Raw genomic sequence first — 26,257 nt, 5'->3', positions numbered from 1 at the left:
GGGTAATGATTATGTTAGTGTCTGGTGACAGTACACTGTGGGTAATGATTATGTTAGTGTCTGGTGACAGTACACTGTGGGTAATGATTATGTTAGTGTCTGGTGACAGTACACTGTGGGTAATGATTACGTTAGTGTCTGGTGACAGTACACTGTGGGTAATGATTACGTTAGTGCCTGGTGACAGCCTTAACATAATCTGCTTTGGTTCTGGGTGCAGAGAGGATTGTTCTGTTCATGGACATTCTGCAGTTACATAATAAGAAGTGGATAAATAAAAGGCTGACAGAATACCACCCTGGGGCAGCCTATACACATACACACTCACTACTCACTGTGGAGCAACTCACTGTGGAGTTGCCTGCCTCTGCTGCAAGGCGCGCTGCATAGCGAGCAATGAGACGATGCTCCTCTTCTAGCCTGCTGGGACTCTCTAAGACACTGGAGAGAGAGAGAGAGAGAGAGAGCTTCTGTGAGTGCAATGTTTACTGTTCATTTTTGTTTATTTCACTTTTGCTTATGTTAACATACAGTGGGGCAAAAATGTATTTAGTCAGCCACCAATTGTGCAAATTCTCTCACTTAAAAAGATGAGAGAGGCCTGTAATTTTCATCATAGGTACACTTCAACTATGACCGACAAAATGAGAAGAAAAAAAAAACTGAAAATCACATTGTAGGATTTTTAATGAATTTATTTGCAAATTATGGTGGAAAATAAGTTCAGGGTCACCTACAAACCAGATTTATGGCTCTCACAGACCTGTAACTTCTTCTTTAAGAGGCTCCTCTGTCCTCCACTCATTACCTGTATTAATGGCACCTGTTTGAACTTGTTATCAGTGTAAAAGACACCTGTCCACAACCTCAAACAGTCACACTCCAAACTCCACTATGGCCAAGACCAAAGAGCTGTCAAAGGACACCAGAAACAAAATTGTAGAGCTGCACCAGGTTGGGAAGACTGAATCTGCAATAGGTAAGCAGCTTGGTTTGAAGAAATCAATTGTGGGAGCAATTATTAGGAAATGGAAGACATACAAGACCACTGATAATCTCCCTCGATCTGGGGCCCCTCGCAAGATCTCACCAAGTGGGGTCAAAATGATCACAAGAACGGTGAGGAAAAATCCCAGAACCACACGGGGGGACCTAGTGAATGACCTGCAGAGAGCTGGGACCAAAGTAACAAAGCCTACCATCAGTAACACACTACGCCGCCAGGGACTCAAATCCTTCAGTGCCAGACATGTCCCCCTGCTTAAGCCAGTACATGTCCAGGCCCGTCTGAAGTTTGCTAGAGAGCATTTGGATGATCCAGAAGAAGATTGGGAGAATGTCATATGGTCAGATGAAACCAAAATGTGTGAGTGCATCTGCACGCACAGTGAGGCGAAGACTTTTGGAGGATGGCCTGGTGTCAAGAAGGGCAGCAAAGAAGCCACTTCTCTCCAGGACAAACATCAGGGACAGACTGATATTCTGCAAATGGTACAGGGATTGGACTGCTGAGGACTGGGGTAAAGTCATTTTCTCTGATGAATCACCTTTCCGATTGTTTGGGGCATCCGCAAAAAAGCTTGTCTGAAGAAGACAAGGTGAGCGCTACCATCAGTCCTGTGTCATGCCAACAATAAAGCATCCTGAGACCATTCATGTATGGGGTTGCTTCTCAGCCAAGGGAGTGGGCTCACTCACAGTTTCACCTAAGAACAATGCCATGAATAAAGAATGGTACCAACACATCCTCCGAGAGCAACTTCTCGCAACCATCCAGGAACAGTTTGGTGATGAACAATTCCTTTTCCAGCATGATGGAGCACCTTGCCATAAGGCAAAAGTGATAACTAAGTGGCTCGGGGAACAAAACATTGATATTTTGGGTCCATGGCCAGGAAACTCCCCAGACCTTAATCCCATTGAGAACTTGTGTTCAATCCTCAAGAGGCGGGTGGACAAACAAAACCCCACAAATTTTGACAAACCCCAAGCATTGATTATGCAAGAATGGGCTGCCATCAGTCAGGATGTGACCCAGAAGTTAATTGACAGCATGCCAGGGCGGATTGTAGATGTCAACACTGCAAATATTGACTCTTTGCATCAACTTCATGTAATTGTTAATAAAAGCCTTTGACACTTATGAAATGCTTGTAATTATACTTCAGTATTCCATAGTAACATCTGACAAAAAAAAGGCAGCGCGGGAGGCCTTTTGACTTTTGGTAGGCCGTTAAGAACAAATAAGGGGAAGACATCTTTGGAGACACAGGGGAAGACATCTTTAAAGACACAGGGGAAGACATCTTTAAAGACACGGGGGAAGACATCTTTAAAGACACGGGGGAAGACATCTTTAAAGACACGGGGGAAGACATCTTTAAAGACACGGGGAAGACATCTTTAAAGACACGGGGGAAGACATCTTTGGAGACACAGGGGAAGACATCTTTGGAGACACAGGGGAAGACATCTTTGGAGACACAGGGGAAGACATCTTTGGAGACACAGGGAAGACATCTTTGGAGACACAGGGGAAGACATCTTTGGAGACACAGGGGAAGACATCTTGAAAGACACAGGGGAAGACATCTTTAAAGACACAGGGGAAGACATCCTTAAAGACACAGGGGAAGACATCCTTAAAGACACAGGGGAAGACATCCTTAAAGACACAGGGGAAGACATCCTTAAAGACACAGGGGAAGACATCCTTAAAGACACAGGGGAAGACATCCTTAAAGACACAGGGGAAGACATCCTTAAAGACACAGGGGAAGACATCATTAAAGACACAGGGGAAGACATCTTTAAAGACACAGGGGAAGACATCTTTAAAGACACAGGGGAAGACATCTTTAAAGACACAGGGGAAGACATCTTTGGAGACACAGGGGAAGACATCTTTGGAGACACAGGGGAAGACATCTTTGGAGACACAGGGGAAGACATCTTTGGAGACACAGGGGAAGACATCTTTGGAGACACAGGGGAAGACATCTTTGGAGACACAGGGGAAGACATCTTTGGAGACACAGGGGAAGACATCTTTGGAGACACAGGGGAAGACATCTTTGGAGACACAGGGGAAGACATCTTTAAAAGACACAGGAGCAGGACATAAGAGGCTAGTAGCAGTTGGTGTTCTGCGAGGAACTCAGAGGAAATACAGTAAGTTAGATATGATAGCTAGCTATAGGGGCATATCACAGCCAATAATGAGGCACTTACCTTTGAGTAGGAGTAGGTACACCAGAGGACATGAACATTGTGTTGTTCATGTTGTTGGCTACTGGCTTCGGCTGACTGCAGTAAAACACAGGATTACACGACTTTATTGCTACACTGTGAACACAGACTTATACACCGAATATGGGGTTAGATTCTAAATATACCACCATGACTGTAAGCATTATCATACAAAACTACTGTGCTGTATGTAGTAACAAAAGATTACACCACTTTATTGTTACACTGTATGCGAAATCGTAATACATTTTAAAAAAATATATATTATTTTTTACCCCTTTTTCTACCCAATTTCGTGGTATTCAATTGGTAGTTACAGGCTCTCTCTGTTGTCCCATCGCTGTGACTCCCGTACGGACTCGGGAGAGGCGAAGGTCGAGAGCCGTGGGTCCTCCGAAACACAACACAACCAATCGGCATTGCTTCTTGACACAATGCCCACTTAACCCGGAAGCCAGCCGCACAAATGTGTCGGAGGAAACCTCCGGCCAAATCCTCCCTAACCCAGGCGACGATAAGCCAATTGTGCGCCGCCCATGGGTCTCCCAGTCGCGGCAGGGAGACCCGGCACATACAATACCTGTCCATCACAGTTCTGTTAAAGATCCCAAAGCACACACATCCCTGGGTCGTACCTCTTCTCAGTTTGCTACAGCTAGAGACTGGAACGAACTGCAAAACACACTCAAACTGGCATGGCGGTATAAAGTACTTAAGTAAAAATACTTTAAAGTACTACTTAAGTAGTTTTTTTTGGGTATTTATACTGTACTATTTATATTTTGAACAACTTTTACTCCACTACATTCCTAAAGAAAAGAATTTACTTTTTACTCCTTACATTTTCCCTGACACCCAAAAGTACTCGTTACATTTTGAATGCTTAGTAGGACAGGAAAATTGTCTAATTCACATACTTATCAAGACAACATCCACGGTCATCCCTACTGCCTCTGATCTGGCAGACTCACTAAACACAAATGCTATGTTTGTTGAACTGTGCCCCTGGCTATCCGTACACTAAAAAAAAAAGAAAATCATGTTGTTTGGCTTTCTTAATATAATACATTTTAAATGATTTATACTTTTACTTTTGATACTTAAGTACTCAAGTAGTATTTTACTTGGTAACTTTCACTTTTATGGTGTCATTTTCTTTTAAGGTATCCTTACTTTTACTCAAGTATGAAAATTGGGTACTTTTTCCACCATTGCAAACTGGACAGTTTTATCTACATTTCTTTATTCAAAGATTCAATCATGGGCTGCGGTTTAAACTCATAAAAGACACTCTGGTTTTTGGTAGGCCGTCATTGTAAATAAGAATTTGTTCTTATTAACTGACTTACCTAGTTAAATAAAAGGTTATATATATATATATATATATTTTTTTTTTAAGTATCCCACCCCTACCTTGTCACAACACAACTGAGTACTGATATCATAATAGTATTAGCATACTGTTCGTTTCTCCGAAAATGTTTTCAAAGAATGTTCAACCTTTATAGTACTGCATCATATTTTCAATAAAAGAGTATGTTGATCCAGTTCAGACAAGGAAAAGGGGAATGTTATAGGAATATAGTGTCCCTAAAAATATATCTCTAGTTTAGTAAATTTCTGACAAACAAGTCAAATCTCAAGTCAAATATTTACGAATAACAATAGTGTAAAAATCCAGCGTCCGCTTTCATCCAGGACCCTAATACTATAATAACTGAGATAAGGATATAATGAGAGGATATAATGAGATCTCACTCACCTCCTTTAGAGGGTAGAAAGCTACAGTCCGGCTAGCCAAATACAGCCAGCTGCCTACCCTGGTCCGCTCTGCTCTTAACTGAGCCAGCAGCATCTTAATGAACTACACTGCTGCTGTCTCCAAGGAGACCCAGCAGTCACATGACTATGACAATACAGTCCCCTCCCCTCCTCTCCTCTCCCTCAATTCAATTTAAATTTAAGGGGCTTTATTGGCATGGGAAACATATGTCAACATTGCCAAAGCAAGTGAAATAGATAATAAACAAAAGTGAAATAAACAATAAAAAAATTAAACAAAATAATAATAAAATTAACTTTTTCTCAATACCGCACTTCATCTCAACCTCTAAATAGACTAGATTTTTTCTCCCATCATTTTGTTTTTGTCATTCAGTGAAATAAATGCATGACTGCCTTCTCTGACAATGACATTTACATACGTGCACAGTTCCTTCGCCCAGGCAGTGATGACACTTATCCAAGGCCCATTACATAAAAGGCCTTTCATATACAGCACTATACTATCCTCTGAGAAGTAAACCATCAAACCTTTCAGCAAACAGTGTACAGATAAAACTCCTATTTACTGAGTGGTATTAAGAGTAGTGGGGGAAAAGACTCTTATATAAAAGGTTTAAGAATGACATGCTCTGAGAATCTCTCTCTCGGCAGGTAAAACTCTGTATATGTTGTTCTCTAGAACTAGATGGTGTCCATATTGATTCTGTCCCTGCTTACAAACATCTGGACAGACCGAAAGCTATCTTTTAAAAAGCATACAGATGTGACTTAGTTAAGAAGCTAAGAATAAATTGGGCTAGAAGTCGTTCCTGCCTCTTGCTAAATAGTAGAAAGCAGATAATTCCGTTGACTTTCTGCCACTTCATTAAAGCCGTCAGATGCAGTTTCTTATAAAACACACTGCGCTTTATTACGGGAGACATGTTTAGTACTCATCACTGCATTCTCTACCAGAAAGTTGGATGGCCCTCTGTGATGTCATCACTGCATTCTCTAACAGAAAGTTGGATGGCCCTCTGTGATGTCATCACTGCATTCTCTACCAGAAAGTTGGATGGCCCTCTGTGATGTCATCACTGCATTCTCTAACAGAAAGTCAGATGGCCCTCTGTGATGTCATCACTGCATTCTCTAACAGAAAGTCGGATGGCCCTCTGTGATGTCATCACTGCATTCTCTAACAGAAAGTTGGATGGCCCTCTGATGTCACATAGGTTGATACATGAAAACATAGCAATGTATAAAGCCCTTTATAAAAAGTCCCACTGTACCTAACATCACTACTAAACCTCAGACATAGGAGTTACCACCCCTGGTCGCAGGGATTGATAACTCTGGAAAATCCTTTGGTGTCGGAGTTAGGTAAATCAGCTTTTAGTTCTTGGGCCTTATTTGTGGAACAATCTTCCAAATGTTATTACAAAATAATGTTTTGGTGCCTGTAGAGCAATTCAGAAAGCTGATTGAGGACCTTATTACTGATGATGATGATTATAACTTTTTTAAATGTTGCTTTGCATTTTGTATTTATATTTTGATGTGTGCATTTTCTGTCATTTCTTTAATTCAAGGCTCATCTGTAAAAGGGACCTTGGTCTCAGTATGACTCCCTGATAATGATTTCAGCCACACGTGATGTCACAAGTTCCCATCACAACGATCCACAACCCAATGAGAGGTGCCACAGAGGTCAAAAGGTCAAATAATAAGAACAAGTCAACATTATATTTAGGCATTCTATGATCAAAGTTCTGCAATGAGCTAGCTTAGCGTTGTCACGAAGAGTGGGCATCTAATGGCAATGTATGACATTCTACTCATTGTGCCTTCCTTGCCTGTGGCATCGAGGACAGAGAAGAGAAGGCTGTACTTTCATAAATGTCCCCTAGCTTTCATATCAGTCTCGCCTCTATTCCTGGTGAGACATCTCTTTCCTTCTATTTCTGACTTCAGAAATCAACTTGAAGGAAAGCATTTGGAAATATATGCAATCTGCAGGCTGCATAAAAAAAATCTAATGAATCCACTACTTCCCAGTAATGCTCTCTCCCCCTTTCTCTCAGTCTGTCAATATCCCTGTCATAAAATTCAAATCGTACTCGCAACAAAGTGAATTGCATAGCTATTTCCATTTGCAATGACAATATTGACTAAAGGAATAAAACAACATGAGACAATCACACTAGAGGTCGACTGATTATGATTTTTCAACACCGATACCGATTATTGGAGCACCAAAAAAAGCCGATACCGATTAATCGGCAGATTGTTTTATTTTTAATTTGTAATAATGACAATTACAACAATACTGAATGAACATTTATTTTAAATAGTACCTGCAAAACACCAGTCTCAACGTCAACAGTGAAGAGGCAACTCTGGGATGCGGCCTTCTAGGCAGAGTTCCTTTGTCTCGGCCAGTCTGAGATATGGATTTTTCTTTGCAACTCTGTATAGAAGGCCAGCATACCGGAGTCGCCTCTTCACGGTTGATGTTGAGACTGGTATTTTGTGGGTACGATTTAATGAAGGTGCCAGTTGGGGACTTATGAGGTGTCTGTTTCCCAAACTAGACACTCTAATGTACTAGTCCTCTTGCTCAGTTGTGCACCGGGGCCTCCCACCCTTTCTATTCTAGTTAGAGCCAGTTTGCGCTGTTCTGTGAAGGGAGTAGTATACAGCGATCTTCAGTTTTAAGGCAATTTCTCACATGGAATAGCCTTCATTTCTCAGAACAAGAATAGACTGATGAAAGTGATGAGAGTTTCAGAAGAAAGTTATTTGTTTCTGGCCATTTTGAGCCTGTAATCGAACCCACAAATGCTGATGCTCCAGATACTCAACGAAAGAAGGCCAGTTGTATTGCTTCTTTAATCAGAACAACAGTTTTCAGTTGTGCTGGTTTTCTAATGATTAATTATCCTTTTAAAATGATAAAAACTTGGATTAGCTAACACAACGTGCCATTGGAACACAGGAGGGATGGTTGCTGATAATGGACCTCTGTACGCCTATGTAGATATTCCATAAAACATCTGCCGTTTCCAGCTACAATAGTCATTTACAACATTAATAATGTCTACACTATATTTCTGTTCAATTTCATGTTATTTTAAATGGACAAAAAAAACAAAATGGCGTTTCTTTCAAAAACAAGGACATTTCTAAGTGACCCCAACGGTGGTTAACTTTTTTTTTTTTTTAAAGGCATACGTAGCCTACATATCAATGCATACACAAACTATCAAGGACATTTAAACACCGTCATCCTAATTGCACTGTTTCCTTTCGGTAAAGGCCTACTAATACAAATTCAGGACATTTCAAAAACTACATCCTCTCAGAATAAATGTGTCCTTATTAGAAAACAGACTAGATCAGTGTCCTAAATGGCAGCCATTACATCTGGCCATGTCTTTCACACTGCAGCCAGAGTTCCATTTAAACACCATCATCCTAATTGCACTGTTTCATTCATTCCCTTTATAGTGCACTACTTTTGACCAGGGCCAATAGGGCTCTAGTCAAAAGTAATTCACTATAGGGAATAGAGCGCCATTTGGAACCACCTTTAGGGCTTTGCTAAAGATAATTTGAGATAGTGGATGTTTTTCCCCCCCAAAATGTTTTCCAAAAAGGGTTCCAGAGAATATTACTGGAAGGAAGAGCAATGTAATTGCCTCAGATTTTAAATTGAAATATAAAAATTAAGAAGTAGAATCCATGTGCAAAAGAAACGGAACATTGTGCCATCTGGTCAGAGCCGATATGGTGATGAGAGAGTCTGGTTTTATGAGATTTACTTCTAAGGCTGAGGTTTTACAGTCTGAATATTACTTTTCAGCCCCATCTAACTTCATTATGGTCCGTAATACTGCACTACTCAAGACTCATCCCCTGCTGTCACCACATTCTGATAACAATTGTGTGTTTGGTTTGGTTGAACCCAGAAACTAGTTTTCAACATCCTTCCTATTTAAAAGGGAAAGGAGGGATAGAGGGAGGGAAGGAGGGGAAAGTGATGAATAGAGGGAGAGAGAAAAGAAGGGTGGAGAAGAGAGGGATGGAGGGAGATGACAGCCAGGAGAGGGAGGAACTCTGAATAACCCTCATCCTGCGTCAACTTTTACTGGGACTCCAAAATAGCAACAAAGCAGTACACTAACAATAGCCTGGTCCCAGATCTGTTTGTGCTGTCATGCCAAACAACAATCATATGGTAGGAGTAAGCAAGAAAGCACCAATAGATCTTTTGCCTACTCCAATGTCATTGTCATGTCAGACTTCATGTTTTCCATGACAATTCCATAATGAGTTGGCAAGAAACCAGTAACAGACTGGCACCCAGGCTACAGAACTAGCTATAGGCTATAGCAAATCTGGTTACTAGTGGGGCATAGTCAACTTGAGGTCAGTTTTAGCTACAATCTACACATGTAAGGCAATATACACTCACCAGTCAGTTTATTAGGTACACCACCCCATTCATGAAAATGGATCGCTCCTACAGACAGTGAGTCAAGTAGCTGTGGCTATATAAACCAGGCACACAGGCATCGAGGCATTCAGTTACTGTTCGATATGGAACACAGTAGATATTATTCTGAAATAACATGAAATGTACAGAAATGTAACTTCGGTTATGTGACAGCCAGTAGGATATAAAACTGTTTCTATAATGATTTAAGAAAGGCTTCACAGCCAAAGCCTTAGATTTATAGCAAAGCTCCAGCTCCAGATTCATTACATAACAAACAACGAGTTGATGGGGACCAAAATGCTGTTCAAAGCACCTACAGAAATAGAATCACTTAGAACCGCTTTTCAAAACACCCAATTGGCAACAGAGCCTTCAGAAAGTATTCATACACCTTGACTTATTCCACATTTTGTTGTATTTCAGCTTGAATTCAGAATTGATCAAATATTTATACATTTTCTCTCTCACAAATCTACACACAATAGCCCATGACAAAGTTAAAACATGTTTTTAGAAATGTTTGCAAATTTATTGAGAATGAAATACAGAAATATCTAATTTACATAAGTACTCACACCCCTAGGTCAATACTTTGCAGAAACACCGGCGAGTCTTTCTGGGTAAGTCTAAGAACATCCCACACCTGAATTGTGCAACATTTGCCCATCATTACTTTTTAAAATGTTTTTATTATTCTTCAAGCTCTGTGAAATTGGTTGTAGATCATTGCTAGACAAACATTTTCAGATCTTGCCCTAGATTTTCAAGACGATTTAAGTCAAACCTGTAACTTGGCCACTCAGGAACATTCTTCTCGGTAAGCAACTCTAGCGTAAATTTGGCTTTGTGTTTTATGTTCTCGTCCTGTTGAAAGATTAATTCATCTCCCAGTGTCTGGAGGAAAGGGAACTGAACCAGGTTTTCCTCTAGGATTCTGCCTGTGCTTAGCTCCATTCCATATTATTATTATTTTTACTGGAAAAAACTCCTCAGTCCTCAACGATTACAAGCATAACATGATGCAGCCACCACTTTACTTAAAAATATGGAGAGTGGTACTCAGTATTGTGTTGTATTGGATTTGCCCCAAACCTAACACTTTGTACTCAGGACAAAAAGTGAATTGTTTTGACACATTTCTTACAGTATTACTTTAATGCCTTGTAGCAAACAGGATCCATGTTTTTGAATATTTTTTATTCTGTACAGGCATTCTTCTTTTCACTCTGTCCATTAGGTCAGTTCTCCTACCACAGCCATTAAGATAACTGTTTTAAAGTCACCATTGGCCTCATGGTGAAATCCCTGAGTGGTTTCCTTCCTCTCCGGCAACTGAGTTAGGAAGGATGCCTGTATCTTTGTAGTGACTGCATGTATTGATACACCATCCAAAGTATAATTAATAACTTCACTATGCTCAAAGGGATATTCAAGGTCTGCTTTTTACATTTTAACCATCTACCAATAGGTGCCCTTCTTTGCGAGGCATTGGAAAACTTCCCTGGTCATTGTGGTTTAATCTGTGCTTGAAATTCACTGCTCGACTAAGGGACCTTATAGATAATTGTATGTATGGGGTACAGAGATGAGGTAGTCATTCAAAAATCACATTTAACACTATTATTGCACACAGAGTGAGTCCATGCAACTTATGTGACTTGTTAAGCACATTTTTACTCCAGAATCTGCCATAAGAAAGGGGTTGAATAGTTATTGACGCAAGACATTTCAGCTTTTCATTTTTAAATAAATTGTAAACATTTTGAAAAAACATAATTCCACTTTGACATTATGGGGTATCATGTGTAGACCAGAGACAAGCAAATCTACATTTAATCCATGTTAAATTATGGCTGTAACACCCTACAATGTGGAGAAAGTCAAAGAGTGTGAATAATTTCTGAAGGCACTGTATATAATCTAATTACTTAGAATATAATATATCATTATATTTCTATGCAAGCACCCATCTCTCAATAAACCAATGTAACACATCAGCTTTCTCACATATAACTAAATAATCATGGCCCTACAATCTTAGTGAGAAACTATTGACAACGCACCATCAATTGGCAGCGAGCTTGAAAGCCAATGATTTTATCCTATGGAGTTTGGACAACATACAGTGCAGCACTTGATGACATCAGAGACAGATGGACTCTCTTGGTGAAGTAGACATAAGAGGGCAGTTTCATGGACACAGATTAGGTCTAGACGTTCCATGAGCAATCTCCTTTGAAAATGCTCTTTAGTCTAGGTGGGCAGCTCCCGCACAGCCCAGTCAAAGCTCTACTCTGTCCATGGCACCCCAATGGTGGAACCAGTCTCCCCCTAATGTCAGGACAGAGTCCCTGCCCATCTTCCCAAAACATCTGAAATTCTACCTCTTTAAGAGGTATTTTAAATTACCCCACCCAAAACAAAAAATGATAAGCACTTGTCTTTCCCTACTAGCACTGACTTTGGTGACAACTACCTTGTTGAGGGAAGATGAACTTACTACGACTGTGGTATGCTATTTTATGACCTAGCTATCTTAAGATGAATGCACTAGTGTAAGTCACTCTGGATTAGAGAGTCTGCTAAATGACTCATGTAAACGTATGTCTAGTACTAGGCTTAATCTGTGTCCAGTGGTGACAGAAGAGTCCAAATGTACTTACACAGTGTGTGGCACGCTGTCCTGGGGTTTCTCTAACTGCTCAGGGAACACTGGATGAGGTAGCTCTCCAATGGGGACGCAGCCCAGAGACTTACTGATGGCGTGACTTAGCTTTTTAGCTGGAGACTTCTGTGAGAGGCAGAAACAAGACAGTGGACATCATATTCACAATTTTTATTATCACGGTTAGGGGTTAATTAGAATTGAATTCATTCAATTCAGGACATTCAGTCAATTCAGGAAGTAAACGGAAATTCCAGTTTACTTCCTGAATTGATTGAAGTGAAATGGAATTGACCCCAACCCTGTCTGTTATAATGTGGAAACTGCTTATAGAAGTAGTGTAAAGAGATGTATAGTAATTGACCTTAACTATTTCTAAAATACCCAGTTACATTATGCAATGCATAGTGTACTGAGAATTACAAGGTTTGTTCATGCAAAATGGGACCGAATTCATAGTTCTTTGCTTTGTCCTAGAGGTTTTCTCTGACAATTGAAATAACCTTTTTCTACTTCCAAATATGCTCAGCCATTTCATTCTGGGCATGATGCCCTCAAAATAAAATCATCATTACCATCCTGATCGCAGGCACACAGAGTTCAGGATTGGATTTGGAACCAGTGTAAATCATTCTCCCAGCTTCAATTTACATCACACTGATTGAAAATTGGGAGAATGCTGGCATTGGCATAGCATTAAATTTAATTAGCTGAAATTAGTAAAAACCCATAAATCTGAATATTTATAAAGGTTAGTTCATGTAGAAACAAGCCCAAAGCCCAATGCCCAATGCAATGCTCTGCTTATGCATGCAGGCGGCTATTGGATTGTCAGAGCGCAAAGGAAGACTATAATTCCTTCATTGTACTGACCTGAAAGCACTGAGCAGCTGAAAGCCAGTCTAATAATGAGCTTCCACCATATTGTTTTCACCTGTCCATTCTTTTTCCAACCAGTTCAGATGAAGGGGAGGAGAAAAGGACAGGAGGGATTTTAATAAGCAATTGAGAGAGACTTTGTGGTTGCCGTGCCTACCCAAGAGGAGTGCTCCTTCATCTGATGCTGGTTGCTATGGGGACCATTGGCATGGCCACGCCAAAAGCAGCTTTGACAGAGTTGGTAGCCATGGCACTGTTGGCACCGGTAACGGAACCCCATCATACTTTCACTCCGGCAATAAGAACATTCCACGGGATGGAAGGCTAGAGGAAACCACAAGGAAATGGTTAGTAGGTCACTGATGAAATGTTGATACAGTGAGACATAAATCTTATATGTTATTATAAGACATTTTAATAGCACATATATGCTTAAAATAAGTTATAAAGCATTATACCTACAGGTTTTAAGTCAAATCTTACCCCATTTCTCGATACAAATACTTAGATTAGAATGACTATTATTGGTGTTTGGCAAATCACTGTGAAAATAAAGTCAAGAGAACTAATAACAGGGGAAAACGTTACCATTTTCAACATTAGCGAGTCGGTGCATGAGAGGTAGCCACACGAGACACTGGGGGGGAGGATCTGCCATCAAAATGTCCAAAAACGTGTTCAGCAAGATCTTCTTCTATATTCAGTTAGACAGAGAATAACTTCTAAATACAAACACATCATTGGGCTCAAAAGTAATGCATTATATAGGGAATAGGGCGCCACTTGGGACGTAACCCACAGTGAATGAAATGGACACCACTGCAAAAGGTCATCTTCAATAATAGATGAACGTGCCCTGCTTATTGCAGACGACCTTTTGGAGTGATTTTTTATGGTCTGTGGACTGTATTTACAAGGTTCCTCCCTCATCCGATGTTCATATCTCTTTCTCTCTCTCTCTAAGTATATTATACACTCTCTAAGTATATTATACATGTTGTATATTATTTCAGTGAGAGAAACCCTCTTGGTATGTCCAACGTACCTGCTGAGGGAAGCATGTCCGTACGGCGTGTTCTGTGTATCCAAACGACGGGCCCTCGAACACAGCTGTGGGCAGCTTCAGAACTTCACGAAGAAACTGGTCAAACTTAGCAAAGGCCATCACACCATTAGAGTCAGAGATCTGGGAGAAGATACCTGAGAGAGAGAGAGAGAAGTTCAGTTTTTCAGCTTAAATTACAGTGCCTTCAGAAAGTATTCACACCCCTTGACTTTTTCCACATTTGTTGTGTCACAAAGAGGGATTAAAATGTATTTATAAAAAAAAATGGTCAACTGTCTACACAAAATACTCATGCAAAACTAACATTTGTAAAAGACTTACGAAAAACACTAATATATCTTGATTAGATAAGTATTCAACCAGAGTCAATCAATTTTAGAATCACTTTTGGCAACGATTACAGCTGTGAATTGTTGGGGAAGTCTAAGAGCTTTCCACACCTGGATTGTGCAACATTTGCCGATTATTCTTTCCAAAAGTCTTCAAGCTCTGTCAAATTGGTTATTGACCATTGCTAGACAACTATTTTCAGGTCTTGCCCTAGATTTTCAAGACGATTTAAGTTAAAACTGTAACTTGGCCACTCGGGAACATTCTTCTCGGTAAGCAACTCTAGCGTAAATTTGGCTTTGTGTTTTATGTACTCGTCCTGTTGAAAGATGAATTCATCTTCCAGTGTCTGGAGGAAAGGGAACTGAAACAGATTTTCCTTTAGGATTCTGCCTGTGCTTAGCTCCATTCCATTTATACTTTTTTTTTAACCTGGAAAAACTCCCCAGTCCTTAACGATTACAAGCATACCCATAACATGATGCAGCCACCACTATACTTGAAAATATGGAGGGTGGTACTCAGTATTGTGTTGTATTGGATTTGCCCCAAACACAACACGTTGTATTTAGGACAAAAAGTGAATTGCATTGCCACATTTTGGCAGTATTACTTTAATGCTTTGTCGCAAACAGGATGCATGTTTTGGAATATTTTTATTCTGTACAGGCTTCCTTTTCACTCTGTCATTTAGGTTAGTATTGTGGAGTAATTACAATGTTGTTGATCCGTCCTCAGTTCTCCTATCACAGCCATTAAACTCTGTTGCCTCATGATGAAATCCCTGAGCGATTTCCTTCCTCTCTGGAAACTGAGTTAGGAAGGGCACCTGTATATTTGTAATGACTGGGTGTATTGATACACCATCCAAAGTGTAATTAATAACTTCACCATGCTCAAAGGGATATTCAAGGTCTGATTTATTAAAACATTTTTACCAATCTACCAACAGGTGCCCTTCTTTGCGAGGCATTGGAAAACTTCCCTGGTCTTTGCGGTTGAATCTATATTTGAAATTCACTGCTTGACTGAGGGATCTTACAGATAATTTTTATGTGTGGGGTACAGAGATGAGGTAGTCATTAAACTATTATTGCACACAGAGTCCATGCAACTTATGTGACTTGTTCATTGCAAAAAACATTGCAAAAAACATAATTCCACTTTGACATTATGGGGTATTGCGTGTAGGCCAGTAACAAAAATATCTAAATGTAATCAATGTTAATATCCCTGTGAGCCTCCCAGGCCCATGTTGCCCAGGGTTAAGAACATACATTGTAGATGAATAATATGACATTGTATTGCATTACACCCTGTAAACTTATTCCACAGATCCCTTAGCCAAGATTTGTATTCCATGTGACCAACATGTCTAATATGTTGTTAGTAATATTCTTTCAAATAAAATGAGAACACCTTTTAATTTTTTTTTTTTTTTTACATATAATTTTGAGATCTGTCCACGGACGCAACTTTGAGTCCCCCCCACTTTAAGAACCCCTGTTGTAGTCTACATGTATTCACACGTCTCAAAGGATTTCCTGTTGTCTGATACAAACTAAGCCATCAAATTAAACAGTGTGACTACTGCTGTTCACTGTCCTTTAGGTTGCTTTAACTGTGACCTCAACCCTGGGCTAAGTTCATGAAGATATACTTACAACGTAGTTTGTCCACTATTTTCCCTCCACACATAGTCGTCAACATTGCCTTCATCGAGAAAATGCTCAGCTTCCCGTGGCCTTCACTAAACACACAAACAAACCATTTGGAAAATGTATCTATTCACAACTGAAACACACACACACTCATCATAGCGACAAAGGAGAAGCCTCTTCCCTGTTCAATAAAGCAAAGACTTTCCCCCCCATGATTTGATAGCTTTAGCTTGTTGACCACAATATAGAACTTCTGAATCTATCTTGACCATGTTGTCTGAAGGCCCAGAATCATTTGAAGGGGAGAGTTCACAGTTCAGTCCAGCATACTGATTACTTTAGTCCAGGTAGACACAGACACATTCATTTGATATATTTAAAGTCTGGACTCCAACATTGCTCGTCCTAATATTTCTATATTTCTTAATTAACTCCATTATTTTCAGATGTGTGTATTGTTAGATATTACTGCACTGTTGGAGCTAGGAACACAAGCACTTCGCTACACCCGCAATAACATCTGTTAAATATATGTATTCCATAGTAAGAAATTATGTCTTGTGGGCCTCCCGAGTGGTGCAGCATCTCAGTGCTTGAGGCATCACTACAGACCTGGGTTTGATCCCAGGCTGTCTCACAGCCGGCCATGACTGGGAGACCCATGAGGCGGCAGACAATTGTCCCAGCGGCGTCCGCGTATGGCAGGATGGGAGTCCCTTGTCCTATCACACTCTAGCTACTCCTTGTGGCAGGCCAGGCGCCTGCAAGCTGACTTTGGTCACTCACTGGACGGTGTTTCCTCCGACACATTGGTGCGGCTGGCTTCCGGGTTAAGCAAGCAGTGTGGCTTAGCAAGGTCATGTTTCGGAGGACGCATGGCTCTCGACCTTCGCCTCTCTCAAGTCCGTAGGGGAGTTGCAGAGATGGGACAAGACTAACTACCAATTGGATATCAAGAAAAAGGGGTAAAAAAAATACAAATAAAATAAATCTCTAGTTCTGAAAATAAGGTGTTGCACCATACTTAAATCTACAGACATGTACATGCACTTTTCATACAGCAGTTCAAAGCAAATGTATACACGTCATCCTGCTCCCTCTGGCGCTCGACGTCGCCGGTCGACAAACCACCGGTCCTGGCAACCCACATTGCGCACACCTGGCAACCATCATTGCACACACCTGGCAACCATCATTGCACACACCTGGCAACCATCATTGCACACACCTGGCAACCATCATTGCACACACCTGGCAACCATCATTGCACACACCTGGCAACCATCATTGCACACACCTGGCAACCATCATTGCACACACCTGGCAACCATCATTGCACACACCTGGCAACCATCATTGCACACACCTGGCAACCATCATTGCACACACCTGCTCCCTATGGTAACGCACACCTGGACTTCATCATGACCCTGATTACTCTCCCTTCATATAGCCCTCACCAACCTCCGTCATCAGGCAGTATTGGTTCTGTTTTCATGTCCAGACACTTCTCTTGTTTGGTAACTCTCCATGTTCGTTATTAAAAACTCACCATCTGCACCTGCTTCCTGACTCCCTGCATCGTCGTTACAACACAATGTACGAAACATTAAGAACATCTTCCTAATATTGAGTTGCACCCCTTTTGCCCTGAGAACAGCCTAAATTTGTTAGGGCATGGACTCAACAAGATGTCAAAAGCGTTCCATGTTGATTCCAATGCTTCCCACAGTTGTGTCAAGTTGGCTGGATGTCCTTTGGGTGGTGGACCATTCTTGATACACACGGAAAACCGTTGAGTGTGAAAAACCCAGCAGCGTTGCAGTTCTTGACACAAACCGGTGCACCTGGCATCTAGTATTATACTCCGTTCAAAGGCACTTAAATATTGTGTCTTCCCAATCACCCTCTGAATGGCACACATACACAATCCATGTCTCAATTGTCTCAAGGAATAAAAATCCTGCTTTAACCTGTCTCCTCCCCTTCGTCTAAACTGATTGAAGTGGATTTAACAAGTGTCATCAATAAGGGATCATAGCTTTCACCTGGATTCATCTGGTCAGTCTGTCATGGAAAGAGCAGGTGTTCCTAATGTTTTGTCCACTCAGTGTATAGTGTATGTAATATTCTATATCAAATGTATATCCCCTGTCTAATGTAGTGCACCTGTCATATGTAGCCACCATGAAGTTGAGGAGCAGACTGATGGACTGCTCTACGTTGATCTGGTGCACGGTGGGAAGACGCTTGTTGAGCTGGTAGTAGATGGAGGACAAGATGGTCTCCAGCCTAGACACGTTAATCTCTGCGTTGTGGTCCAGTGTGTTCAAACCACTGTCACGGAACGCCTCGATCATGTTCCACACATCCACCAGGTGCACTGGGAGGAGGAGGGGAAAGATTGACAAAAATAATAGATTTCTTCTAAATTAACTAATTACGTTCAAGTGTACCGTATTTGAAACAAACATATGTGACATTGTTGTGTGTACAGTTCAATAAGTTAGGAGAGTAAGATCTTCAGTAAAGGAAACTAAAAGAGCCCGACAGCGAGTACTTACGGTTGCATCTTTTCTGCACGAATCTTAGCTTGCAGGCCGTCCTATAGGTTGACAGTCTGATGACGTCAAAGTTTTGTCCCCCTGATAAAAATAAAAGATGAATCAACAAACTAACACAACCGCACACACACACAAAACCCACTGTATGGGGAATGTACTGTACAGTGTAATGTGAATGGCTTGGCTAAGACACAGCAGTGTGAATGATTAGTACTGGTTTTCCTCTGGAGATTTCACTCAGACAGTGCATGTAGTGAAGGGGTTCTCAAACATTTTGGGGCCGGGACCCCTTTTGTGATAGCAAATTCATCAGGGACCCCTTTATAGTCAGAACACAACTGAAGTTTTAAAAAACAATAGCATGCAGAGAGTTGTACTATGACTTTGGCAGTGCATTGCCGGATGAACCAAGTCTAGGGCCCTGGCAAAGGCCATTTTAAAGGCTCTCTCATGGCATCGGAGATACATTTTTGCAGTTTTCAAGCAAATTTAAGGCGATGATACACATTTTGTCAAGGGGAATAAAAATGCAATGTTGCAGCTTTAAAGCTAATACCCTGCAATTCTACACATTTTGCCATGCGGCAGAAAGAAAGCTTTGCCGTTTTAAAGCTTAAATTACAGTGCATTTATAGTTGAAGTTTGAAGTTTTCATAAACCTTAGCCAAATACATTTAAACTCACAATTCCTGACATTTAATCCTAGTAGACATTCCCTGTCTTAGGTCAGTTAGGATGACCACTTTATTTTAAGAATGTGAAATGTCAGAATAATATTAAAGAGAATGATTTATTTCAGCTTTTATTTCTTTCATCACATTCCCAGTGGGTCAGAAGTTTACATAATTTGGTGCCAGTATTTGGTAGCACTGCTTTTAAATTGTTTAACTTGGGTCAAATGTTTCAGGTAGCCTTCCATAAGCTTCCCACAATAAGTTGGGTGAATTTTGGCCCATTCCTCCTGACAGAGCTGGTGTAACTGAGTCAGTTTTTTAATTTTTTAATTTTACCTTTATTTAACCAGGCAAGTCAGTTAAGAACACATTCTTATTTTCAATGACTGCCTGGGAACAGTGGGTTAACTGCCTGTTCAGGGGCAGAACGACAGATTTGTAACTTGTCAGCTCGGGGGTTTGAACACGCAACCTTCCGGTTACTAGTCCAACTCTAACCACTAGGCTACCCTGCCACCCCAGTTTTTTAGGATCCTTGATCGCACACACTTTTTCAGATCTGCACACAAATTTTCTATAGGATTGAAGTCAGGGCTTTGTGATGGCCACTCCAATACCTCGACTTTGTTGTCCTTAAGCCATTTTGCCTTTGGAAGTATGCTTGGGATCATTGTCAATTTGGAAGCCCCATTTGCAACTAAGCTTTAACTTCCTGACTGATATCTTGAGATGCTGTTTCAATATATCCACATAATTTCCCATCCTCATGATGCCATCTATTTTTTGAAGTGCACCAGTCCCTCCTGTGGCAAAGCACCCCCACAACATGATGCTGCCACCCCCGTGCTTCACGGTTGGGATGGTGTTCTTCGGCTTGCAAGCCTCTCCCTTTCTCCTCTAAACATAACAATGGTCATTATGGCCAGTTATATTTGTTTCATCAGACCAGAGGACATTTCTCCAAAAAGTGTGATCTTTGTCCCGATGTGCAGTTACAAACCGTAGTCTGGCTTTTCATGGCGGTTTTGGAGCAGTGGCTTCTTCCTTGCTGAGCAGCCTTTCAGGTTATATCAATATAGGACTCGTTTTACTGTGGATATAGATACTTTTGTACCTTTTGTACCTTTGCTGTTGTTCTGGGATTGATTTGCACTTTTCGCACCAAAGAACTTTCATCTCTAGGAGGCAGAACGCGTCTCCTTCCTGAGAGGTATGATGGCTGCGTGGTCCCATGGTGTTTATACTTGTGTACTATTGTTTGTACAGATGAACATGGTACTTTCAGGGGTTTGAAAATTGCTCCCAAGGATGAACCAGACTTCCCATGATGTTAAGCAAAGAGGCACTGAGTTTGAAGGTAGGCCTTGAAATACATCCACAGGTACACCTCCAAATGACTCAAATGATGTCAATTAGCCTATCAGACGCTTCTAAAGCCATGACATAATTTTCTGGAATTTTCTAAGCTTTTTAAAGGCACAGTCAACTTAGTGTATGTAAACTTCTGACACACTGGAATTGTGATACAGTGAATTATAAGTGAAATAATCTGTCTGTAAACAATTGTTGGAAAAATGACTTAAAGTAGATGTCCTAACCAACTTGCCAAAACTATAGTTTGTTAACAAGACATTTGTGGAGTGGTTGAAAAACTAGTTTTAATGACTCCAACGTAAGTGTATGTAAACTTCTGACTGTATGTGAAAATAAAATCATTTTGGGGGAATACAAGAACTATTGAGTTGAAAAATGTATAATTGGTGGAGTAACTGTGGATACCAATATCCCTGTGAGCCTCCCAGGCCCATGTTGCCCAGGGTTAAGAACACACATTGTAGATTAATAATATGACATTGTATTGTATTACACCCTGTAAACTTATTCCACGGATCCCTTAGCCAAGATTTGTTTAATATGCTGTTGCTAATGTAAAAACAAAAATTTTAATATATGCATTTGGAGATCTGGCCTCGGACCCCCTGCAGTACCTCTGCAGACCCACTTTGAGGAATCCCTGATGTAAAGGGGAATGTACAGTATAATGCTTTACTGTGCACAGCAGATTATAACAGTGTGTAAATTAATAGTAAAAGTTTGGCTCTGGAGCTCCGTCTACTCACTCATCTCCATGAAGAGTTGTCTCCTCTCCACCATGGCCGTGCCTCGTTTACTGCGTTCTTCTATCATTCTGGGGGGGGGGTACCACAACAGGCAATAAGCACACATTACCTTCTCACTACGTGATTACATCATCATTGTAGACAATATACATTATCAGTCTTCTCTGCCCCCTTCAAGTTAAAGCAGTAGTGTAAAATATGAATGTAACTGATCCTGTATACTCTATACACTCATCACTCTAAGTATGTATGTATCATATATGGAATGTTCAATAATGTACAACACATACACTCTTAGAGAAAAAGGGTTCTTTGGATGTCCCCATAGGAGAACTCTTTCAAAAACCTGTTTTGGTTCCAGGTAGAATCCTTTCTGTGGAAAGGTTCCTACGTGGAACCCAAAGAGTTCTACCTGGAACCAAAAAGGTTCTACCTGGACCCAAAAAGGGATATTCAAAGGATTTTCCTCAAAAAAAAGTTATAGATCTGTAATTTTTCCATTGAAAGCAAGTCTAAGAAGCGGTAGAGCTGCGCTATTTCGATGTTTCCAGTTCTTAAGTTTTGTTTTGCATCCTATACTTTCGGTTTTGTACACCAGCTACAAATACAATATTTTGGGTTGTTGAAAAATATATTTCACAGCAGTTTAGATGGTACAATGATTCTCAACACATTGGGAATACATTGTCACAAAGTGAAATTAGGCAACTTTTAAGATATTTAGTAACCAGGAAATGGAGCGATTTCTCCATATTTTCAGAAAAAGTTAACTTAATCTACTGATGATTTTATCAGATAGAAATCCCAGAGGTATTTATTTACCTGTCGCTGCCTGAATATTAAACAAAGTGAAGCATTAAATGCTGCTTCCCCTGTGGAGAGAAGAACAATCATAGAGAGTTAGCTAGTTGGTTCCTTAACATTCTATGTCTGTTATGCTCTGTCGTAGGATAAGCAATCCTTCCAGACAAAATGGGTTTGACTTTTAACACCCTCCCTTAAAGGACTAAATGAACTCTACCAAACATGTTTTTTTTGACAGCAGAACTATAGACATCTTAGTAATTCCAGGGAGTAAGCAATACTCTTTAAGGCCGAGGGAGAGGGGTGTTGACCGGGTAGGGAGAATAGGTGTGGAGGCCTGGAGGTCTGTAGTTCCAGGGAGTAAGCTATACACTCTCAGGCCCAGGGAGAGGGCAGGCAGGCTGGCAGGGACAGCCTGGAGGTCAGGAAGGCCACAAGGAGAAGGCCTGTGAATAGGTGTGTGAGTGAAACTGTCCTTCAGGGGTCAGAGCAGGCAAATTAATGTAAAATCGTGTGAGATTACAATGTGCAATATAGAAGGGTAGTCAGTGGATATTCTGAACCTTGTTTGAGTCCAGTAGGTCACATGATCAAGGAGCTATTGATATTAGAAATATTGAAAAACATTGAAAATTCATATAAAAACGTGTGAGGTGAAAATGGACAAACTAAACGGTGTGCAATATGTAGGCCCACAGAGTACATTCTGAACCTTGTTTGAAGTCAGTAGGTCACATGAACAAGGAACTATTGAAATTAGAATGTTGGAAAAATCCATGTAAAATTGTGTGAGATGAAAACGGACAAACCAAAGGGTGTGCAATATATAATGGCAGTCAGTGGAAATTCTGAACCTTGTTTGAGTCTATTGAAATTAGAACATTGGAAAAATCCATGTACCGGTAAAATTGTGTGAGATGAAAAGGGACAAACTAAAGGGTGTGCAATGTGTAGGCCCACTGAGGGGACATTCTGAACCTTGAGGTCAGTAGGTCACACGACCAAGGAGCTATTGAAATTCGAGAATAAAAAAACATTTGTACTAAGTAATTCAACTAGGAATACAAAATGGTGCTCACATTTACACATTTATTAGCTTTGCAAAGCGAAGTAATTTCCAAATCGTGAAAATAAGTGAGCATTTTTTCCAACATCATGACACTTATTTGGAGTCTGTGACTCAAGTGGTTTGAAAGCTATTGAGGTTCGAAAGCGCAAATATCCGTTGAATATCCAATCTGAAACTGGCTTTACATTGATCATTAAATTACATGTACAGATATATGGGCTTAAGCTACAGTTTACCGTAAATCAGAATGGGCGAATATCCAATCTGAAACTGGCTTTACATTGATCATTAAATTACATTTGCAGATATAGCTTAGGCTACAGCTTACCGTAAATCAGAATGGGCGGGTCTACTAAGTCATCATAAGGGTAAAGCTGTGGTTATTATGAAATTGATCGTAGTAACGGTTAGAGGTCGACCGATTAATCGGAATGGCCGATTTTCAAGTTTTCATAACAATCGGAAATCTGTATTTTTTTTGTTTTTTTTACACCTTAATTTAATCTTTATTTAACTAGGCAAGTCAGTTAACAACAAATGCTTATTTTCAATGACGACCAAGAAACGGTGGGTTTAACTGCCTTGTTCAGGGGCAGGACGACAGATTTTTAACTTGTCAACTCAGGGATTCAATCTTGCAACCTTACGGTTAACTAGTCCAACGCTCTAACCACCTGCCTCATGAGGAGCCCGCCTGTTATGTGAATGCAGTATGAAGCCGAGGTAAGTCGCTAGCTAGCATTAAACTTAATCATTCGTAATCACTAGTTATAACTACACATGGTTGATGATATTACAAGTTTATCTAGCGTGTCCCGCCCCGTTGCATATAATCGATGCAGTGCGCATTCGCGAAAAAGGACTGTCGTTGCTCCAACATGTACCTAACCATAAACACCAATGCCTTTCTTAAAATCAATACACAGAAGTATATATTTTTAAACCTGCATATTTAGCTAAAATAAATCAAGGTTAGTAGGCAATAATAACCAGTTGAAATTGTGTCACTTCTCTTGCGTTCATTGCAGGCAGAGTCAGGGTATATGCAACAGTTTGGGCCGCCTGGCTCATTGCGAACTAATTTGCCAAAATTTTACGTAATTATGACATAACATTGAAGGTTGTGCAATGTAACAGGAATATTTGGATATTCTGGAATATCTGTGTATTATTATATTATAATTAAGTGGATGATTTGATAGAGCAGTCTGACTGAGCGATGGTAGGCACCAGCAGGCTCATAAGCATTAATTCAAACAGCACTTTCGTGTGTTTTGCCAGCAGCTCTGCTGTTTATGACTTCAAGCCTATCAACTCCCGAGATTAGGCTGGTGTAACGATGTGATGTGAAATGGATAGCTAGGTAGCAGACTAATAGCACACTAATAGCGTTTCAAACGTCACTCGTTCCGAGACTTGGGGTAGTTATTCATCTTGCCCTGCATGGGTAACACTGCTTTGAGGGTGGCTGTTGTCGATGTGTTCCAGGTTCGAGCCCAGGTAGGAGCGAGGAGAGGGACGGAAGCTATACTGTTACACTGGCAATACTAAAGTGCCTATAAGAACATCCAATAGTCAAAGGTATAAGGAATACAAATGGTATAGCGAGAAATAGTCCTATAATTCCTATAATAACTACAACCTAAAACATCTTACCTGTGAATATTGAAGACTCATGTTAAAAGGAACCACCAGCTTTCATATGTTCTCATGTTCTGAGCAAGGAACTTAAACATTAGCTTTCTTACATGGCACATATTGCACTTTTACTTTCTTCTCCAACACTTTGTTTTTGCATTATTTAAACCAAATTGAACATGTTTCATGGCTCTCAAGAGAAGACAGGCTATGTGCTCACTGCCCACAAAATGAGGTGGAAACTGAGCTTCACTTCCTAACCTCCTGCCCAATGTATGACTATATTAGAGAGACATATTTCCCTCAGATTACACAGATCCACAAAGAATTTGAAAACAAATCCAATTTTGATAAACTCCCATATCTACTGGGTGAAATTCCACAGTGTGCCATCACAGCGGCAAGATTTGTGACTTGTTGCCACGAGAAAAGGGCAACCAGTGAAGAACAAACACCATTGTAAATACAAACCACATTTATGCTTATTTATTTTATCTTGTATCCTTTAACCATTTGTACATTGTTAAAACACTGTATATATATATATATATACACACACATATGACATTTGTAATGTCTTTATTGTTTTGAAACTTCTGTATATATATACATACATACATATGACATTTGTAATGTCTTTATTGTTTTGAAACTTCTGTATGTGTAATGTTTACTGTTAATTTTTATTGTTTATTTCACTTTTGTATAATATCTACCTCACTTGCTTTGGCAATGTTAACACATGTTTCCCATCCCAATAAAGCCCTTGAATTGAATTGAAAGGAGATCCCATTGGCCAATTAACCTGCAAAACGTTTAACGCCCCACTCAGCTTGCTGTCGACCAATCGCGTTCACGTTGTCATGCCAGGTACCACGGTTGCTAAGCTTTTCGTCATTCAACCCCCTACTCAAGAGTCGAGGTATGAGTCGATTAATGTGCATATTTTCCTCGAACGTACGTAATGTCAGGATTCCAAAGCTATACGATATTACAAAGAACAAGAAAATGATCTCAAATCTCGGAAAATATTTGTAATGTTATACTTTTTGTTGGGTTTTTGAGCTAGTGCCCAAATGACTCCCATTCAGTCCTTGGACACTCCTTGTCCCAGAATGCAACGCGCGACCCATTGAAGACGTCTGGGCAACGTACACAATGGACGTGAATACAATTCCAACGGAGTGTCCTATCTCTTCAAAGTATCTGTGGCTCGGGGCAAAAGACCTACTATCTAGCTGGTTTTGTTCGTTAAGTAGCTAGTTATTTTCAT

The 26,257-nt window shown here is 40.4% G+C and overlaps 1 protein-coding gene across 16 annotated transcripts in view; it reads right to left on the bottom strand.

Moving 5' to 3' along the window:
- The window catches only part of LOC124046681 (dystrobrevin beta-like), a 59,606-nt gene that overhangs the window by 31,775 nt on the left and 1,574 nt on the right, over nt 1–26,257 (bottom strand). For 11 of the 16 annotated variants that reach the window (XR_006841043.1, XM_046367324.1, XM_046367333.1 and 8 more), the window contains exons 2-11: nt 21,474–21,541; nt 18,680–18,760; nt 18,285–18,498; nt 16,119–16,204; nt 14,104–14,258; nt 13,647–13,752; nt 13,216–13,382; nt 12,178–12,305; nt 3,232–3,306; nt 336–441 (exon numbers count right to left, since the gene is read on the bottom strand). Coding sequence is in view for 15 of the 16 variants with exons in the window: in XM_046367324.1 (XP_046223280.1) it covers nt 336–441; nt 3,232–3,306; nt 12,178–12,305; nt 13,216–13,382; nt 13,647–13,752; nt 14,104–14,258; nt 16,119–16,204; nt 18,285–18,498; nt 18,680–18,760; nt 21,474–21,541 (1,186 nt within the window). In the remaining variant the exon portion in view is untranslated. Of the gene's footprint in view, nt 1–335; nt 442–3,231; nt 3,307–12,177; nt 12,306–13,215; nt 13,383–13,646; nt 13,753–14,103; nt 14,259–16,118; nt 16,205–18,284; nt 18,499–18,679; nt 18,761–21,473; nt 21,542–22,295; nt 22,346–26,257 lie in introns of all 16 variants that reach the window. The other 5 variants (XM_046367328.1, XM_046367330.1, XM_046367326.1 and 2 more) reach the window with 4 other exon arrangements.

Source organism: Oncorhynchus gorbuscha, linkage group LG10, assembly GCF_021184085.1.
Source record: "Oncorhynchus gorbuscha isolate QuinsamMale2020 ecotype Even-year linkage group LG10, OgorEven_v1.0, whole genome shotgun sequence".
Lineage (NCBI taxonomy): Eukaryota > Metazoa > Chordata > Actinopteri > Salmoniformes > Salmonidae > Oncorhynchus > Oncorhynchus gorbuscha.
The sequence above is the reverse complement of the archived record's forward strand: the minus strand, read 5'-3'. Positions and strand labels throughout refer to the sequence as shown.